We start from the raw sequence: 15,526 nt of genomic DNA on the forward strand, positions 1-15,526 counted from the left end.
AACAAATGCGTGAGCAAATTGTCCAACAGTTTAGAACAACATTTCTCAACCAGCTATTGTAAGGAATTTAGGGATTTCACCATCTACGGTCCGTAATATCATCTAAAGGTTCAGAGAATCTGGAGAAAGGCCGAAAATCAACATTGAGAGCCCGTGACCTTCGATCCCTCAGGAGGTACTGCAACAAAAAGCGACATCAGTGTGTAAAGGATATCACCACATGGGCCCAGGAACACTTCAGAAAACCACTGTCAGTAACTACAGTTGGTCGCTACATCTTTAAGTACAAGTTAAAACTACTATGCAAAGTGTAAGCCATTTACCAACAACGCCCAGCTTTGCTGGGCCCAAGCTCATCTAAGATGGACTGATGCAAAGTGGAAAAGCGTTCTGTGATCTGACGAGTCCACATTTCAAATAGTTTTTGGAAACTGTGGACATTGTGTCCTCCGGAACAAAGAGGAAAAGAACCATCCGGATTGTTATAGGCGCAAAGTTCAAAAGCCAGCATATGTGATGGTATGGGGGTGTATTAGTGCCCAAGGCATGGGTAACTTACATTCTGCACGTGTTACAACAGCGTTGCTTCGTAGTAAAAGAGTGCGGGTACTACACTGGCCTGCCTATAGTCCAGACCTGTCTCCCATTGAAAATGGGTGGCGTAATATGAAGCGTAAAATACGACAACGGACACCCCGGACACCCCCGGCAAGTATGGGAAATAATTCCACCTGAAAAGCTTAAAAAATTGGTCTACTCAGTTCCCAAAGGTTTACTGAGTGTAGTTATAAGGAAAGCCCATGTAACACAGTGGTAAAAATGCTAACTTTTTTGCATTGTGTTGCTGCTATTAAATTCTAAGTTAATGATTATTTGCAAAAAAAATTAAGTTGGCAGTTCGAACATTGGGCAGCACGGTGGTTGAGGGGTTAGTGCGTCTGCCTCCCAATACGAAGGTCCTGGGTTCGATCCTGCGCTCGGGATCTTTCTGTGTGGAGTTTGCATGTTCTCCCTGTGACTGCGTGGGTTCCCTCTGGGTACTCCGGCTTCCTCCCACCTCCAAAGACATGCACCTGGGGATAGGTTGATTGGCAACACACAAATTGGCCCTAGTGTGTGAATGTGAGTGTGAATGTTGTCTGTCTATATGTGTTGGCCCTGCGATGATGCGATGATGTGGCGACTTGTCCAGGGTGTACCCCGCCTTCCGCCCGATTGTAGCTAAGATAGGCCCCAGCACTCCCGCGACTCCGAAAGGGATAAGCGGTAGAAAATGGATGGATGGATAAGTTGAAAAGGATTTGCAAATCATTGTATTCTGTTTTTATTTACGATTTACACAACGTGCCAAACTTTACTGGTTTTGGGTTTTGTACTATATTGTAGATGTGCCAGAAAAAATCGATTCACTTTGAAATCGTAATTTTTGTTTATTACAATTTTAAATCGATTCAACATTTACAAAAATCTATTTTTGAAAAGGCAGTTGTAAGGGTCTAAGTTGAATTTTAAAGTTGACCAACTTTTCAGTTTACGGCCATGACCTTATGCTATACAAGTGTGAGAAGTGTGAGGCATTTTGTATATTCTAGCACTAACTTTCACAAAATCCAAAGGCGCTGCAGCAGCAGTAGCTACATTCCCTCGGTGATCAAGGCGCTGTGTTACCAAAGGTAGTCCCTCGGCGTTAACATTTATAATAACAATGACGTTAATACTTGGTTAATATGCAGGTCACAGCATGTGAACGGAGTATTGTTGGCGTTTTTGGAGGGCATTATAGGCAGTATGGATGACTCCCATTAGTTACAGTACATTGTTTGCCGTCCCATACTACCCTAGTCTTTTTTTTTTTTTATTTAGAATGCACCAAAAAGAGAAAGACATATGTGTTTTGTCTCAAATAGGGATCGTAAATGATGGGCAAAATTTTAAATAAAAAATACAGTTCCCTTTGACATCACTTCCATTAATAACTACAACGCACTCTTGCTTGTGGTCTACATAACATGTAATGGTGGTTCAAAATTTTGCATAGATTATCAGACCATCTTCAAGTTGCTTTCTGACCGTCTTTTCATGATGCACCGTTTTGAGGGCTGTCTTTTTCGCCATTGTCTTGCAAAAGTATTCATAACCCTTGAACTTTTCTATAGTTTGTCACATTACAACCACACACATAAATATTAGTGGAATTTTATGTGAAAAAACAACATAAAGTGATATACAATTGAAAGCTAAATGAAAATTATACGTGATTCAGAACATGTTTTACAAATTTAAAGACTGAAAAGTGCGATGTGCAAAAGTATTCAGCCCCCTTTTCTTTGAGTGCAACCAAATGCTTCAGAAGATGCCTGATGATTGCTAATGTCTAAAATACTGTCCACCTGTATTTAATCTCATTTTAGTACAAATACAGCTGCTATGTGACGACCTCAGAGGTTGGTTATGAGAGTATTGGGGAGCAAACAGCATCATGAAGTCTAAGGAACAAACGAGACAGGTCAGGGAAAAGTTTTGGAGAAGTTTAAAGCAGGCTTAGGCTATAAGAAGATTTCACAAGCTTTGAACATCTCACGGAGCACTGCATCATCCGGAAATAGAAAGAATACGGCACAACCTACCAAGACAAGGATGTCCACCTAAACTTACAGGCCGAACATGGAGAGCACTGATCAGAGATGCAGCCAAGAGGCCCATGATGACTCTGGACAAACTGCAGAGATCCACAGCTCAGTTGGGGGAATCCGTCAACAGGACAAATTCTAGTCGTGCACTGCTCAATTGGGTTTTTTATGGAAGAGTGGTAAGAAGAAAGCCATTGTTAAAAGAGAAACATAAGAAGTCCTGTTTGCAGTTTGCCAAAAGCCATGTTAGGACACAGCAGACATGTGGAAGAACTTTTTGGGCAAAATGCATAAGGTTACGTGTGGCAGAGAACTAACAATGCCCATCACTTTGAACACACCATCCCCACTTTCACATATAGTGGTGGCAGCGTCATGCTCTGGGGGTGCTTCTCTTCAGCAAGGACGAGGAAGATGGTCAGAGTTGATGGAAAAATGGATGGGGCAATATTGAAAGAAAACCTGTTTGGTATCTGCAAAAGACTTGAGACTGGGGCGGGGGTTCTCTTAGCAGCAGTATAACGGCCCTAAACATGAAGCCAGGGCTAACATTTTATTCTTAAAACAAAACATATTCATGTGTTTGAATGGCCCAGTCAAAGTCCAGACCTAAACCCAATTGAGAACTTGTGGCAAGATCCGTTAACTGCTGCTCTCCATTTCATCTGACTGAGCTTAAGCTAGTTTGAAAAGAAGAATAGGCAAAAATGCAAAGACTAAGTTTTCAAAGTTGGTAGAGACATACCCCACAAGACTCGCAGATGTAATTGCAGCAAAAGGTGGTACCATAAAGTATTGACTCAGGGCGGCTGAATACCTTTGCACAATGCCCTTTTCACTTTTGTATTTGTAAAAAAAATACATCCTGTCTTTTGTCTGTCACATAAAATTCCAATAAAATATGTTTATGTTTGTAGTTGTAATGTGAACAAATAAGGAATAGTTCATAGTGTATGAATAATTTTGAAAGACACTTTACTTTTTGACTGCTTCTTCTCCCTGTCAGCAATGTCGTAGTTTGTAGCGCTTCCATATCGAGTCTATTGACAGATATAAGTTTGAACTATACGCTACTTTGTATTCGAAATGGCAACAGCAGAGAATGTATGAGCTTATAGAGAAAAAGAAGGAGCTTATTGACTACAGTGCAGACTGAAATTCATGATGTGGATCTTTATTTAAAATAGGGACAGCACATATTAATGAACATATATTTAATATGTAAATATGTCAGGTTTTAGCCAAAGGCTAATTTCCACCTGTGGTCCTCAGACAGGTTTGTGTATACATGCAATCAAACGACAATAACAAAAGTCAGGATCAACACCAGACTCAGTAAAATCCAGGTAATTTAAAAGAGAGTTCAAAAACCAGATTACTACTTAAAAAAAAAAAACATTTCAGTAAAAGATAAAATAACAAGTAGAAATGTATATGTATTGCATTGCACACAGCCCAAATAAAGTTAAAGTACCAATGATTTTCACACACACATTAGGTGTGGTGAAATTATCCGCTGCATTTGACCCATCACCCTTGATCAACCCCTGGGAGGTAAGGGGAGCAGTGAGCAGCAGCGGTGGCCGCGGCCGGGAATCAGTGCCATGATATATTGCACACAGCCCAAATAAAATGTCAGGATGTAAAATTAGAGATATGTAAATGATGCTCATAGTCCTCATATCATGACATTGATTAAATTACCTTTTATCGTTGTGTTTATTTAATTGTGTGATCACAAATCTGTTTACTTTTGAACCAGACCTTTAATTGACTTTTAGTAATGTGACACAGGAGGAAATAGTTACAATCGTGAAAAAAATGTAAATCTAAAACTTCAACTGATTGTAACGGAATTGATATGGAAACGATAAAAAAGGTTATTGAAGAGATCTCAGGACCATTAATGTATATTAGTAACCTATCATTTCAAACAGGTAAATTTCCAAACAAAATAAAAATAGCTAAAGTTGCACCAATTTACAAGACTGACGACAAACATCAATTTACAAACTATAGACCTGTTTCTTTACTTCCACAATTTTCTAAAATCATTCAAAAACTGTTCAATAACAGATTAGAGAGTTTCATAAATAAAAATAGAATACTCGAAGAAAACCAATATGGATATAGAGCTAATGTTTCAACTTTGATGGCTTTAATTGAAATTACAGAAGAAATTACCAATGCAATAGATAGTAAAAAATGTGCGGCAGCACTTTTTATGGATCTAACTAAAGCATTTGACACAATTAATCACAATATTTTAATCAAAAAACTAGAACGATATAGCATCAGAGGGTTAGTCTTAAACTGGATAAGAAGTTCTCTAATGAACAGGAAACAATACGTGAAGCTAGGCAAACACATGTCTACAACGCTAAATATATCCTGGGGTGTACCTCAGGGATCAATACTAGGACCTAAACTATTCAATCTCTATATAAATGACATTTGTAAAGTTACAAAAGATTTAAAGTTAGTATTATTTGCGGATGATACAACAGCGTTTTGTTCAGGACAGAACACACAGAAGATACTACAAATAATAACAGAAGAAATTAACAAATTAAAAAGATGGTTTGACAAAAACAGACTATCGTTGAATCTCAGTAAAACTAAAATAATGCTATTTGGTAACAGTAGAAGAGAAAGTCAAACACAAATACAAATAGACGGAATAGAAATTGAAAGAGTAAATGAAACCAAATTTCTAGGTATAATGATTGATGATAAATTGAACTGGAAATCTCACGTAAAAAATATACAACATAAAGTAGCAAGAAACACGTCAATAATGAATAAAGCAAAACATGTTCTAGACAAAAAATGACTTCATATTCTCTACTGCTCACTAGTGTTACCATATCTGAGTTACTGTGTAGTAATATGGGGAAATAATTACAAAAGTACACTTCATTCATTAACGGTGTTACAAAAAAGATCAGTTAGAATAATACATAATGTTGGATATAGAGAACATACAAATCCTTTATTTATTGAATCAAAGATACTGAAATTCCACGACATAGTGAATTTGCAAACAGCTAAAATTATACACAAAGCAAACTATAACCTGCTACCCAAAAATATACAACAATTATTCTCAAAAAAGAGGAGAAATATAATCTTAGAGAGAAATGTAATTTAAAACATTTGTACGCATGTACAACACTTAAGACCTTCAGTATATCAGTATGTGGAATTAAATTATGGAATGGATTAAGCAAAGCAATCAAACAATGTACTAATATGATCCACTTCAAGAAACTCTTCAAACTTAAAGTGTTTACAAAGTACAAAGAAGAAGAACCATGATAAACATTCTGAATTTATTTAATTCATCCATTCTTTCATTCTTTCACTCTCAAAATAATCTTACTTATCTCATCATATGAAATGTAACTTACTTCACCAATTATTATTTATTTACTTATTTTTATTGTGATTACTTATGGAGTATATTGTGAATAAATTGAGAACAGGAAGTGAACAAAAGTTTTAGCAACTGTTATGTAAAAGAAAAAGGGTAGGATTACATAAGCTCTGCTTCTTCCTACTCCTTTTCGAACATGTTGAAAAGAGAAACTGGAGATTGTGATGTATCATGTTGTATGCTTGCATGTTCGAAATAAACTCAAACTCAACTCAACTCAACTTTTAAATGTAGCAAAGCTAGAGGATTCCCTTACTGTGGTAGGTAGACTTTTCCACAGTAAGCATACCTTGTGAGAAAAAACTTTTTGACCAAAATGCTGAAATCGCTCAAAGTTCTTCAGGTAAATTACTACCATGTATGGATCTCAGGGCATTCAATCGTTCGTAACTGGACTGCTTGGTTTGTCTTGGAAGACGTTTCGCCGCTCATCTGAATAGGCTTCATCAGTTCGTGCTCATAGACTTAGATTGATTAGATCAGCAAAATATCTTGCCTGAAGAGGTCTGGGAAAAGGTGACGAATTTCACAATCTAAGCCCAACTTGTACAACACAGCAGAACCGAAGCAAGACTAACAAAAAAGTTTTAAAAACTACAACTTTGTAAGAACACCTCCACACCACAGGCACTCATTTGGAGGCAAAGAACTGGGAACTCAACGGTAAAGAATTTGTCCAGCAGAAATCTCACCCATCCAGAAAAAGATGTATTAGCGAAAGGGTTGAACTTTGCCATAACGCCACATCAGGTTCCTACAGTTGATTTGATCATCAGCCATTTGGAATAACAACCGAACACAAGCCAAAGGGGAGCAACTGCGGCTGAAAGTGACAACAGCTCTTTCAAATGCCAAGCCCCCAACCCCTAACCTGTCCTTGGAGGAGAGGAAGGCAGTAACATCACTGAGCAAGGATGAAAACATTATGATTCTGCCAGCCGACAAGGGGAGATGCACAGTCATTCTCAACACAACTGACTACCAAAACCAGTTGCTTACACTCCTCAAAGACTCCGACAGATATGAAATACTCAAAAGGGACCCCACAAGTAGGTACAAGAAAAGAATCATCGAGTGCTTACAAACTCAACAAAAGTCATAAGTCATCAACTGGACATTGTATTACTGCTTATGCCCACAAGAACCCACCCCTGATATTTATGGCCTTCCAAAAATACTCAAAGATGGGGCTCCCCTCAAACCCATTGTCAGCAGCATTAACTCTGTGACATACAATATTGCTAAGTATGTGGCCAACATCTTAGCTGTATTCCAACCCAGGATGCAGTAGAGACAGTGAGGCAACGTCTAGTAGGTGATCATACCTTACAGGATAGATCCACACTAAACCAAGAACAGATTTGCCTTTTGCTGGAACTTTGCCTTAACACTACATACTTTCATTTTATGGGAACGTTTTATCGACAAAAACATGGTTGTGCCATGGTATCACCTGTATCCCCAATAGTAGCAAACCTTTACATGGAGGACATGGAAAAGAGAGCTTTGAACTCTTTTAAGGGAACAGTACCAAGTAATTGGTACAGATATGTGGATGACACATGGGTGAAAATCAGAAACCAAGAAGTGCAAGCCTTCAGCGAGCACATTAATAACTCAGTGGACAAAAACATCAAGTTCACACATGAGGATGTCAAAAACAGTAAGTTGCCTTTTTTGGACTGTGATGTCCACATTGGAGAAAACAGCGTTCTCCATGATGGGGTTTACCGAAAACCCACACATACTGACTCACACCACCCACTGGAACACAAACTGGGTGTTATCAGAACCTTACAACACAGAGCTGATAATGTTCCTACCAGCCCACAGGCCAAAGAGAGAGCACAGGCATTTGAAGGAAGTCCTCAAAACCTGCAGTTACCCCAGCTTGTCATTTGTGAAAAGTGCATCTAGTTCCAGAAATAACAAGAACAGGGTGGATGTGGAGGAAAAAGGTGACAGAAACGCAAAAATATCATCATTCCAATTGTATCAGGTCTATCTGAGAAATTTAGAAGAATGTTTAACCAACACAACATCCCAGTATGCTTCAAACCAGACAACACCCTGAGATAGAGACTGGTGTATCCTAAAGACCGGACAACAAAACCCACAAAAACAATCTGGTGTAAGCTATCCAGTGCACTGATTCATATATTGGGGAAACCAAACAACCACTAAACCGACGTATGGCTCAACATAGGACGGGCAAACTCTTCAGGCCAAGACTCAGCTGTCTACTTGCATCTCAGGGAGAAACAGACACAAAAATGTACAGATTCTGGACAGAGAGAACAGATGGTACGAAAGAGGAGTGAGGGAAGCCATCTATGTCAAGGTCGAAAAACCATCCCTGAACGGAGGAGGTGGTCTGCGACACTACCTGTTTCACACATACAACACCGTCCTTTCAACCATTCCTAAAAGACTATGCAATTTAGCCTCCAACAAATAACAGGAGTTAGAAACATTCTAGTCACAGAAAGTGACCAGAATGTCATTTGTGCCGTTTGTTTACAACCAAATGGAATGCTTATGTGGGGTATTACGACTATTCTGGTAGTAGTCGATCCACAGCGATTGTTCTGCCACACAATACCTCAATACTAACGAGGGGAATTTACACTTTAATGACTGTCGTTGGCTTTCACAGTTAGGATAGCTCGTTTGCATAAAACAGTTGTTTATTTTCTCACTACGATAGGGCGAAACCATCCTTGACAAGGCACACCCTCCTGTTTTTTGGCATTTAATTATTTGGAGTTTTGGCACCAGCCACTCGACTACATCTGACTAATTCAAGTCTAAGACTGGATCTGACCAATCTAAGTCTATGAGCTTGAACTGATGAAGCTTACTCGGATGAGGGGCGAAACGTCTTCCAAGATCAACCAAGCAGTCCAGTTGCGAACGATTGAACGCCCTGAGATGACAACGACCTGGATGAATGAGAACCTTTATAGGTATACCATGTATGGAGATATTCGCTGACGTTACTGGTCAGACAACGTCACAGGACAGAACAAATTCCAAGCGGTTTGTTAAGAGGAAGTATGAAGGAAGGCAAGATTATTTTATAAATATCTCTGCAATGCTTACACGGTTAGAGTTTAAATTTTTGGGATTTATGCACATCCCAAATACCGTATTTTCCCGGACTATAAAGCGCAATTAAAATATGTTTTTTTTTTCAAAACTCGACAGTGCACCTTATAACCTGGTGCACCTAATGTACGGAATAATTCTGGTTTTGCTTACCGACATAGAAGCTATTTTATTTGGTACATGGTAAAATGATAAGTGTGACCAGAAGATGGCAGTCAAACATAAGAGATACGTGTAGACTGCAATATGACCAAAGTAAACAACACCAACATTTTATACGTTCCATTGAAAATATAGAACATTGCACACGGCGCTCAAAAATCTATCAAAATGTTTTAGTACGACTTTGGTAAGCTATGAAGCCGCACCACTTGATGGATTGTACTGTGCTTCAACATACGAGTATTATTATGGTGTGTGTGTATAAGGTAAGACATATTATCTGGCGTTTTGTTTCGCAATATTATGGAAAAGCAACTTTTATTACCTTCTCATACCTGCTGATTTGTATTTGGGATCTGTATAAGTCCTGAAAAATTGTGCGCGTCCACCTTTGTAGTTCGTGCCGCCACCGTAGTCGATACGCTTCTTCTTTTTCTCTATCTTCTTGTTATGTATATTCATCCTCCGCTGTTGCCATTTCTAATATTAAGTAGTGTAAAGTTTTTAGTTATATCTGCTATGAAAGCGCTAAAAAATACTGGTGTAGTGAGTTTACATTATTCACCCAAGGAACTTTAGTTATTAGAGAGTTACGGTCAGACATTTTTTCATGGGACACATTTCTAGCGGATGAGGAGATGCTGCTCCGTTATTGATTTAAGTAAAGTCTGAATGTCATTTAAACAGTTAGCGCCATCTTTTGACACTTCTTCCACTCCCGTCCTTGCACCCTCACCCACTACAACAAAGATGATGGGGACAAGACTGTCGAAGGTGAGCCACGTAAATAAGACCGCCCACAAGACGGCACATTCTTAAGCGACTGTCAGAAAGCGGCTTGAAGATGATCTGTAAAACATAATCTATGCAATCTATGTTATGTAGAACACAAGGAAATGTTTTACATTTAGAAAAAAATAATAATTATATGACTACTTTAATGCGCCCTATAATCCGGTGCACCTTACATATGAAACAAAATCAAAAATAGACCATTCATCGGCAGTGCGCCTTATAATCCGGTGCGCCCTATGGTCCGGAAAATACGGTACATAAAAGCAGGTACCATCAGGTAAGAAAATTTGGTTTTGCATAATTGGTCCCTTTTAAGGTATGCTCGCAACTTAAAGCATAACAAAACTCTGATAGACAACTTGTATCTCAAATTACTCATAAGGTAAGGTACTTGTAAATTGACGTGCCGCTGTAGCAATGTGGAAATGGCGCTGCCTTTTTCCATCATATATATATATATATATATATATATATATATATATATATATACAGGTAAAAGCCAGTAAATTAGAATATTTTGAAAAACTTGATTTATTTCAGTAATTGCATTCAAAAGGTGTAACTTGTACATTATATTTATTCATTGCACACAGACTGATGCATTCAAATGTTTATTTCATTTAATTTTGATGATTTGAAGTGGCAACAAAGGAAAATCCAAAATTCCGTGTGTCACAAAATTAGAATATTGTGTAAGGCTAATACAAAAAAGGGATTTTTAGAAATGTTGGCCAACTGAAAAGTATGAAAATGAAAAATATGAGCATGTACAATACTCAATACTTGGTTGGAGCTCCTTTTGCCTCAATTACTGCGTTAATGCGGCGTGGCATGGAGTCGATGAGTTTCTGGCACTGCTCAGGTGTTATGAGAGCCCAGGTTGCTCTGATAGTGGCCTTCAACTCTTCTGCGTTTTTGGGTCTGGCATTCTGCATCTTCCTTTTCACAATACCCCACAGATTTTCTATGGGGCTAAGGTCAGGGGAGTTGGCGGGCCAATTTAGAACAGAAATACCATGGTCCGTAAACCAGGCACGGGTAGATTTTGCGCTGTGTGCAGGCGCCAAGTCCTGTTGGAACTTGAAATCTCCATCTCCATAGAGCAGGTCAGCAGCAGGAAGCATGAAGTGCTCTAAAACTTGCTGGTAGACGGCTGCGTTGACCCTGGATCTCAGGAAACAGAGTGGACCGACACCAGCAGATGACATGGCACCCCAAACCATCACTGATGGTGGAAACTTTACACTAGACTTCAGGCAACGTGGATCCTGTGCCTCTCCTGTCTTCCTCCAGACTCTGGGACCTCGATTTCCAAAGGAAATGCAAAATTTGCATGGTTGGGTGATGGTTTGGGGTGCCATGTCATCTGCTGGTGTCGGTCCACTCTGTTTCCTGAGATCCAGGGTCAACGCAGCCGTCTACCAGCAAGTTTTAGAGCACTTCATGCTTCCTGCTGCTGACCTGCTCTATGGAGATGGAGATTTCAAGTTCCAACAGGACTTGGCGCCTGCACACAGCGCAAAATCTACCCGTGCCTGGTTTACGGACCATGGTATTTCTGTTCTAAATTGGCCCGCCAACTCCTCTGACCTTAGCCCCATAGAAAATCTGTGGGGTATTGTGAAAAGGAAGATGCAGAATGCCAGACCCAAAAACGCAGAAGAGTTGAAGGCCACTATCAGAGCAACCTGGGCTCTCATAACACCTGAGCAGTGCCAGAAACTCATCGACTCCATGCCACGCCGCATTAACACAGTAATTGAGGCAAAAGGAGCTCCAACCAAGTATTGAGTATTGTACATGCTCATATTTTTCATTTTCATACTTTTCAGTTGGCCAACATTTCTAAAAATCCCTTTTTTGTATTAGCCTTAAGTAATATTCTAATTTTGTGACACACGGAATTTTGGATTTTCATTTGTTGCCACTTCAAATCATCAAAATTAAATGAAATAAACATTTGAATGCATCAGTCTGTGTGCAATGAATAAATATAATGTACAAGTTACACCTTTTGAATGCAATTACTGAAATAAATCAAGTTTTTCAAAATATTCTAATTTACTGGCTTTTACCTGTGTATATATACCCCGTATTTTCCGGATTATAAGTCACAGTTTTTTTCATAGTTTGGCCGTGGGTGCGACATATACTCCGGAGCGACGTATGTGTGAAATTATTAACACATTACCGTAAAATATCAAATAATATTATTTATCTCATTCGTGTAAGAGTCAAAGCAAATGGCAGCAATCGTCACACACAAGTCAGCAATCGTTTCTCACACGTCAACCAATAAGAATTCGGCGGGGGAGGGTCATGACAGAAGTGCATTGTGGGTCATCGTACGCCAACTTCTATATGCTATACCAGTGTTTTTCAACCACTGTGCAGCGAGATACAGTCTGGTGTGCCGTGGGAGATTATCTAATTTCACCTATATCGGTTAAAAATATTTTTTGCAAACCAGTAATTATAGTCTGCAAATGATGTGTTGTTGTTGAGTGTCGGTGCTATCTAGAGCTCGGCAGAGTAACCGTGTAATACTCTTCCATATCAGTAGGTGGCAGCTGGTAGCTAATTGCTATGTAGATGTGGGAAACAACGAGAGGCAGGGTGCAGGTAAAAAGGTATCTAATGCTTAAACCAAAAATTTAAAAAAAGGTGAGCGCCCCTAAGAAAAGGCATTGAAGCTTAGGGAAGGCTATGCAGAACGAAACTAAAACTGAACTGGCTACAAAGTAAACAAAAACAGGATGCTGGACAACAGCAAAGACTGACTGTGGAGCAAAGACAATGTACATGACATGACAATCAACAATGCCCCCACAAAGAAGGATAAAAACAACTGAAATATTCTTGATTGCTAAAACAAAGTAGATGCGGGAAATATCGCTCAAAGGAAGACATGAAACTGCTACAGGAAAATACCAAAAAAAGAGAAAAAGCCACCAAAATAGGAGCACATGACAAGAAGTAAAACATGACCCACAGGAAAACAGCTAAAAAGTCCAAATAAGTCAGGGTGTGATGTGACAGGTGGTGACAGTACACCTACTTTGAGACAATAGTGATGCAGAGTTGGTTATGATTTAAAGTCATATCCAACAATTGCGACAAGGACTTTTTACTGTCAACTGAGTTTCGTTTTTTAATGATTTCTGCTGGTGGTGGGCCTCCGCATTTTTTCTAAGCAAAAAATGTGCCTTGGCTCAAAAAAGGTTGAAAAACACTGCGCTATATATGCTACTGCCGTAGCTATTAAAATGGATGACATCAACATTGGCGGTAACTTATAAAAACTGAGAAGGACTGAACAAAAATGGCACCGAAAAGGAAATCATATACTGCAGATTACAAGCTGGACGTAGTGAAATATGCAGCAGAGAACGGCGATCAAGCAGCAGAAAGAAGGGACATACCAGAGGCGACACCGGGGTGGAAGATTTCATCGGATTTAGCGATCGGACAGATTGTTTGGTAAACGTATAGCATGTTCTATATGTTATAGTTATTTGAATAACTCTTGCCATAATATGTTACGTTAACATACCAGGCACGTTCTCAGTTGGTTATTTGTGCGTCATATAACGTACACTTATTCAGCCTGTTGTTCACTATTCTTCATTTATTTTAAATTGCCTTTCAAATGTCTATTCTTGGTGTTGGGTTTTATCAAATAAATTTCCCCCAAAAATACGACTTATACTCCAGTGCGACGTAAATATGTTTTTTTCCTTCTTTATTGTGTATTTTCGGGCGGTGTGACGTATACTCCGGAGCGACTTATAGTCCGAAAAATACGGTGTGTATATATATATATATATATATATATATATGTTTATACTCTATGTAACTGAATTTTTAAACTCACACAGTTTGCTCACAAATGTTCATTCAATGAAATTGCTAGCATAATTGATGTAAAAAAAAGAATTCAGTTCACAAAATTCAAATGCCAAAACAATCCGTTACATACATTCAGTGTGAAAGAAAAATAAATAAAAGTTTTGGTGATAAAGACACACATTAAATTCCATAGCAGATTCATGATGTATACACATGTGAAGGACTTTAACATCTTAAATACTTTGTAAGATTGATGAAAATGGGTCTGGTTTACATGAAGTGACTATGATGATTAAAGGAAGTGTAGGACAATTAACATAAAATAATGCATTTATTTTGCTAACATAGTTTTTCATTCCAGTGCCAGCTTCAAACAAGCTATGGATGTCTTGCCTCAGTTACACAGTGGATCCGATAAAAAGTGAGTCTGCTTCTGTATGTGTTGATAACAAAATATTGATGCTTGTGTTGATAATACAGATATTGATACTTGACTTTCCTCTGCTCCATGTTTCCTGCCAGGTTACTGGGAGAGCTGTTGAATCAGTTTAGGAGCAGCATGCTGCTCCAGCTCACCTGCTTCCAGCCATCTTGTGTTCAGCCTGTCAAGCGATAAAGTAAAACTACTCTTTCAACATCATCACTTGTACTTTTTACTTCACAAACTTGAACTTTATTGGCCAAAATACTACGTAATAAAACGAAGATTGCATTGAAATAATTGGTTAAAGATGCATTTCATTTAATTCCCGTAATCAAATTTTTGATTTGTTTTACTTTGTTAAACACATGTTTTATGATATATTAAAGTCTCAAATTATCAATGAAGACTTGATGATTTTCACATTGGAACTGTGCATTTTGGTTCTTCAAAATAGCCACCCTTTGCTCTGATTACTATTTTGCACACTCTTGGCATTCTCTCGATGAGCTTCAAGAGGTAGTCACCTGAAATGGTTTTCACTTCACAGGTGTCATAGTTTTGATGCCTTCAGTGATAATCTACAATGTAAATAGTCATGAAAATAAAACTTTTGGTCTGTACTGTATGTATGTATGTATATGTATATATGTATATGTATATATGTATATGTAAATATATATATATATATATATACATATATATATATATATATATATATATATATATATATATGTATATATATATATATATAATATATATATATATATATATGTATATATATATGTAAATATATATATGTATATATCTATATATGTAAATATGTATGTATGTATATATATATTTATATATGTATGTGTATATATATATATACATATATATGTTAAGGCTGTGAATCTTTGGGTGTCCCACGATTCGATTCACTATCGATTCTTGGGGTCACGATTCGATTCAAAATCGATTTTTTTTTTTTTTCAATTCAACACGATTCTCGATTCAAAAACGATTTTTTTCCCGATTCAAAACGATTCTCTATTCATTCAATACATAGGATTTCAGCAGGATCTACCCCAGTCTGCTGACATGCAAGCAGAGTAGTAGATTTTTGTAAAAAGCTTTTATAAT

General features: G+C 38.1%; 1 protein-coding gene across 1 annotated transcript in view; it reads left to right on the forward strand.

The window, feature by feature from the left end:
* exoc2 (exocyst complex component 2) overlaps positions 1-14,804 on the forward strand; it is a 103,844-nt gene extending 89,040 nt beyond the window's left edge. The window contains exons 27-28 of the mRNA XM_061975609.2: positions 14,342-14,401; positions 14,503-14,804. Coding sequence (XP_061831593.2) covers positions 14,342-14,401; positions 14,503-14,596 — 154 coding nt within the window. The 3' untranslated portion in view covers positions 14,597-14,804. The remainder of the gene's footprint in view (positions 1-14,341; positions 14,402-14,502) is intronic.
* The last annotated feature ends 722 nt before the right edge of the window (positions 14,805-15,526 follow it).

This window comes from Nerophis lumbriciformis, linkage group LG14, assembly GCF_033978685.3.
Source record: "Nerophis lumbriciformis linkage group LG14, RoL_Nlum_v2.1, whole genome shotgun sequence".
NCBI lineage: Eukaryota > Metazoa > Chordata > Actinopteri > Syngnathiformes > Syngnathidae > Nerophis > Nerophis lumbriciformis.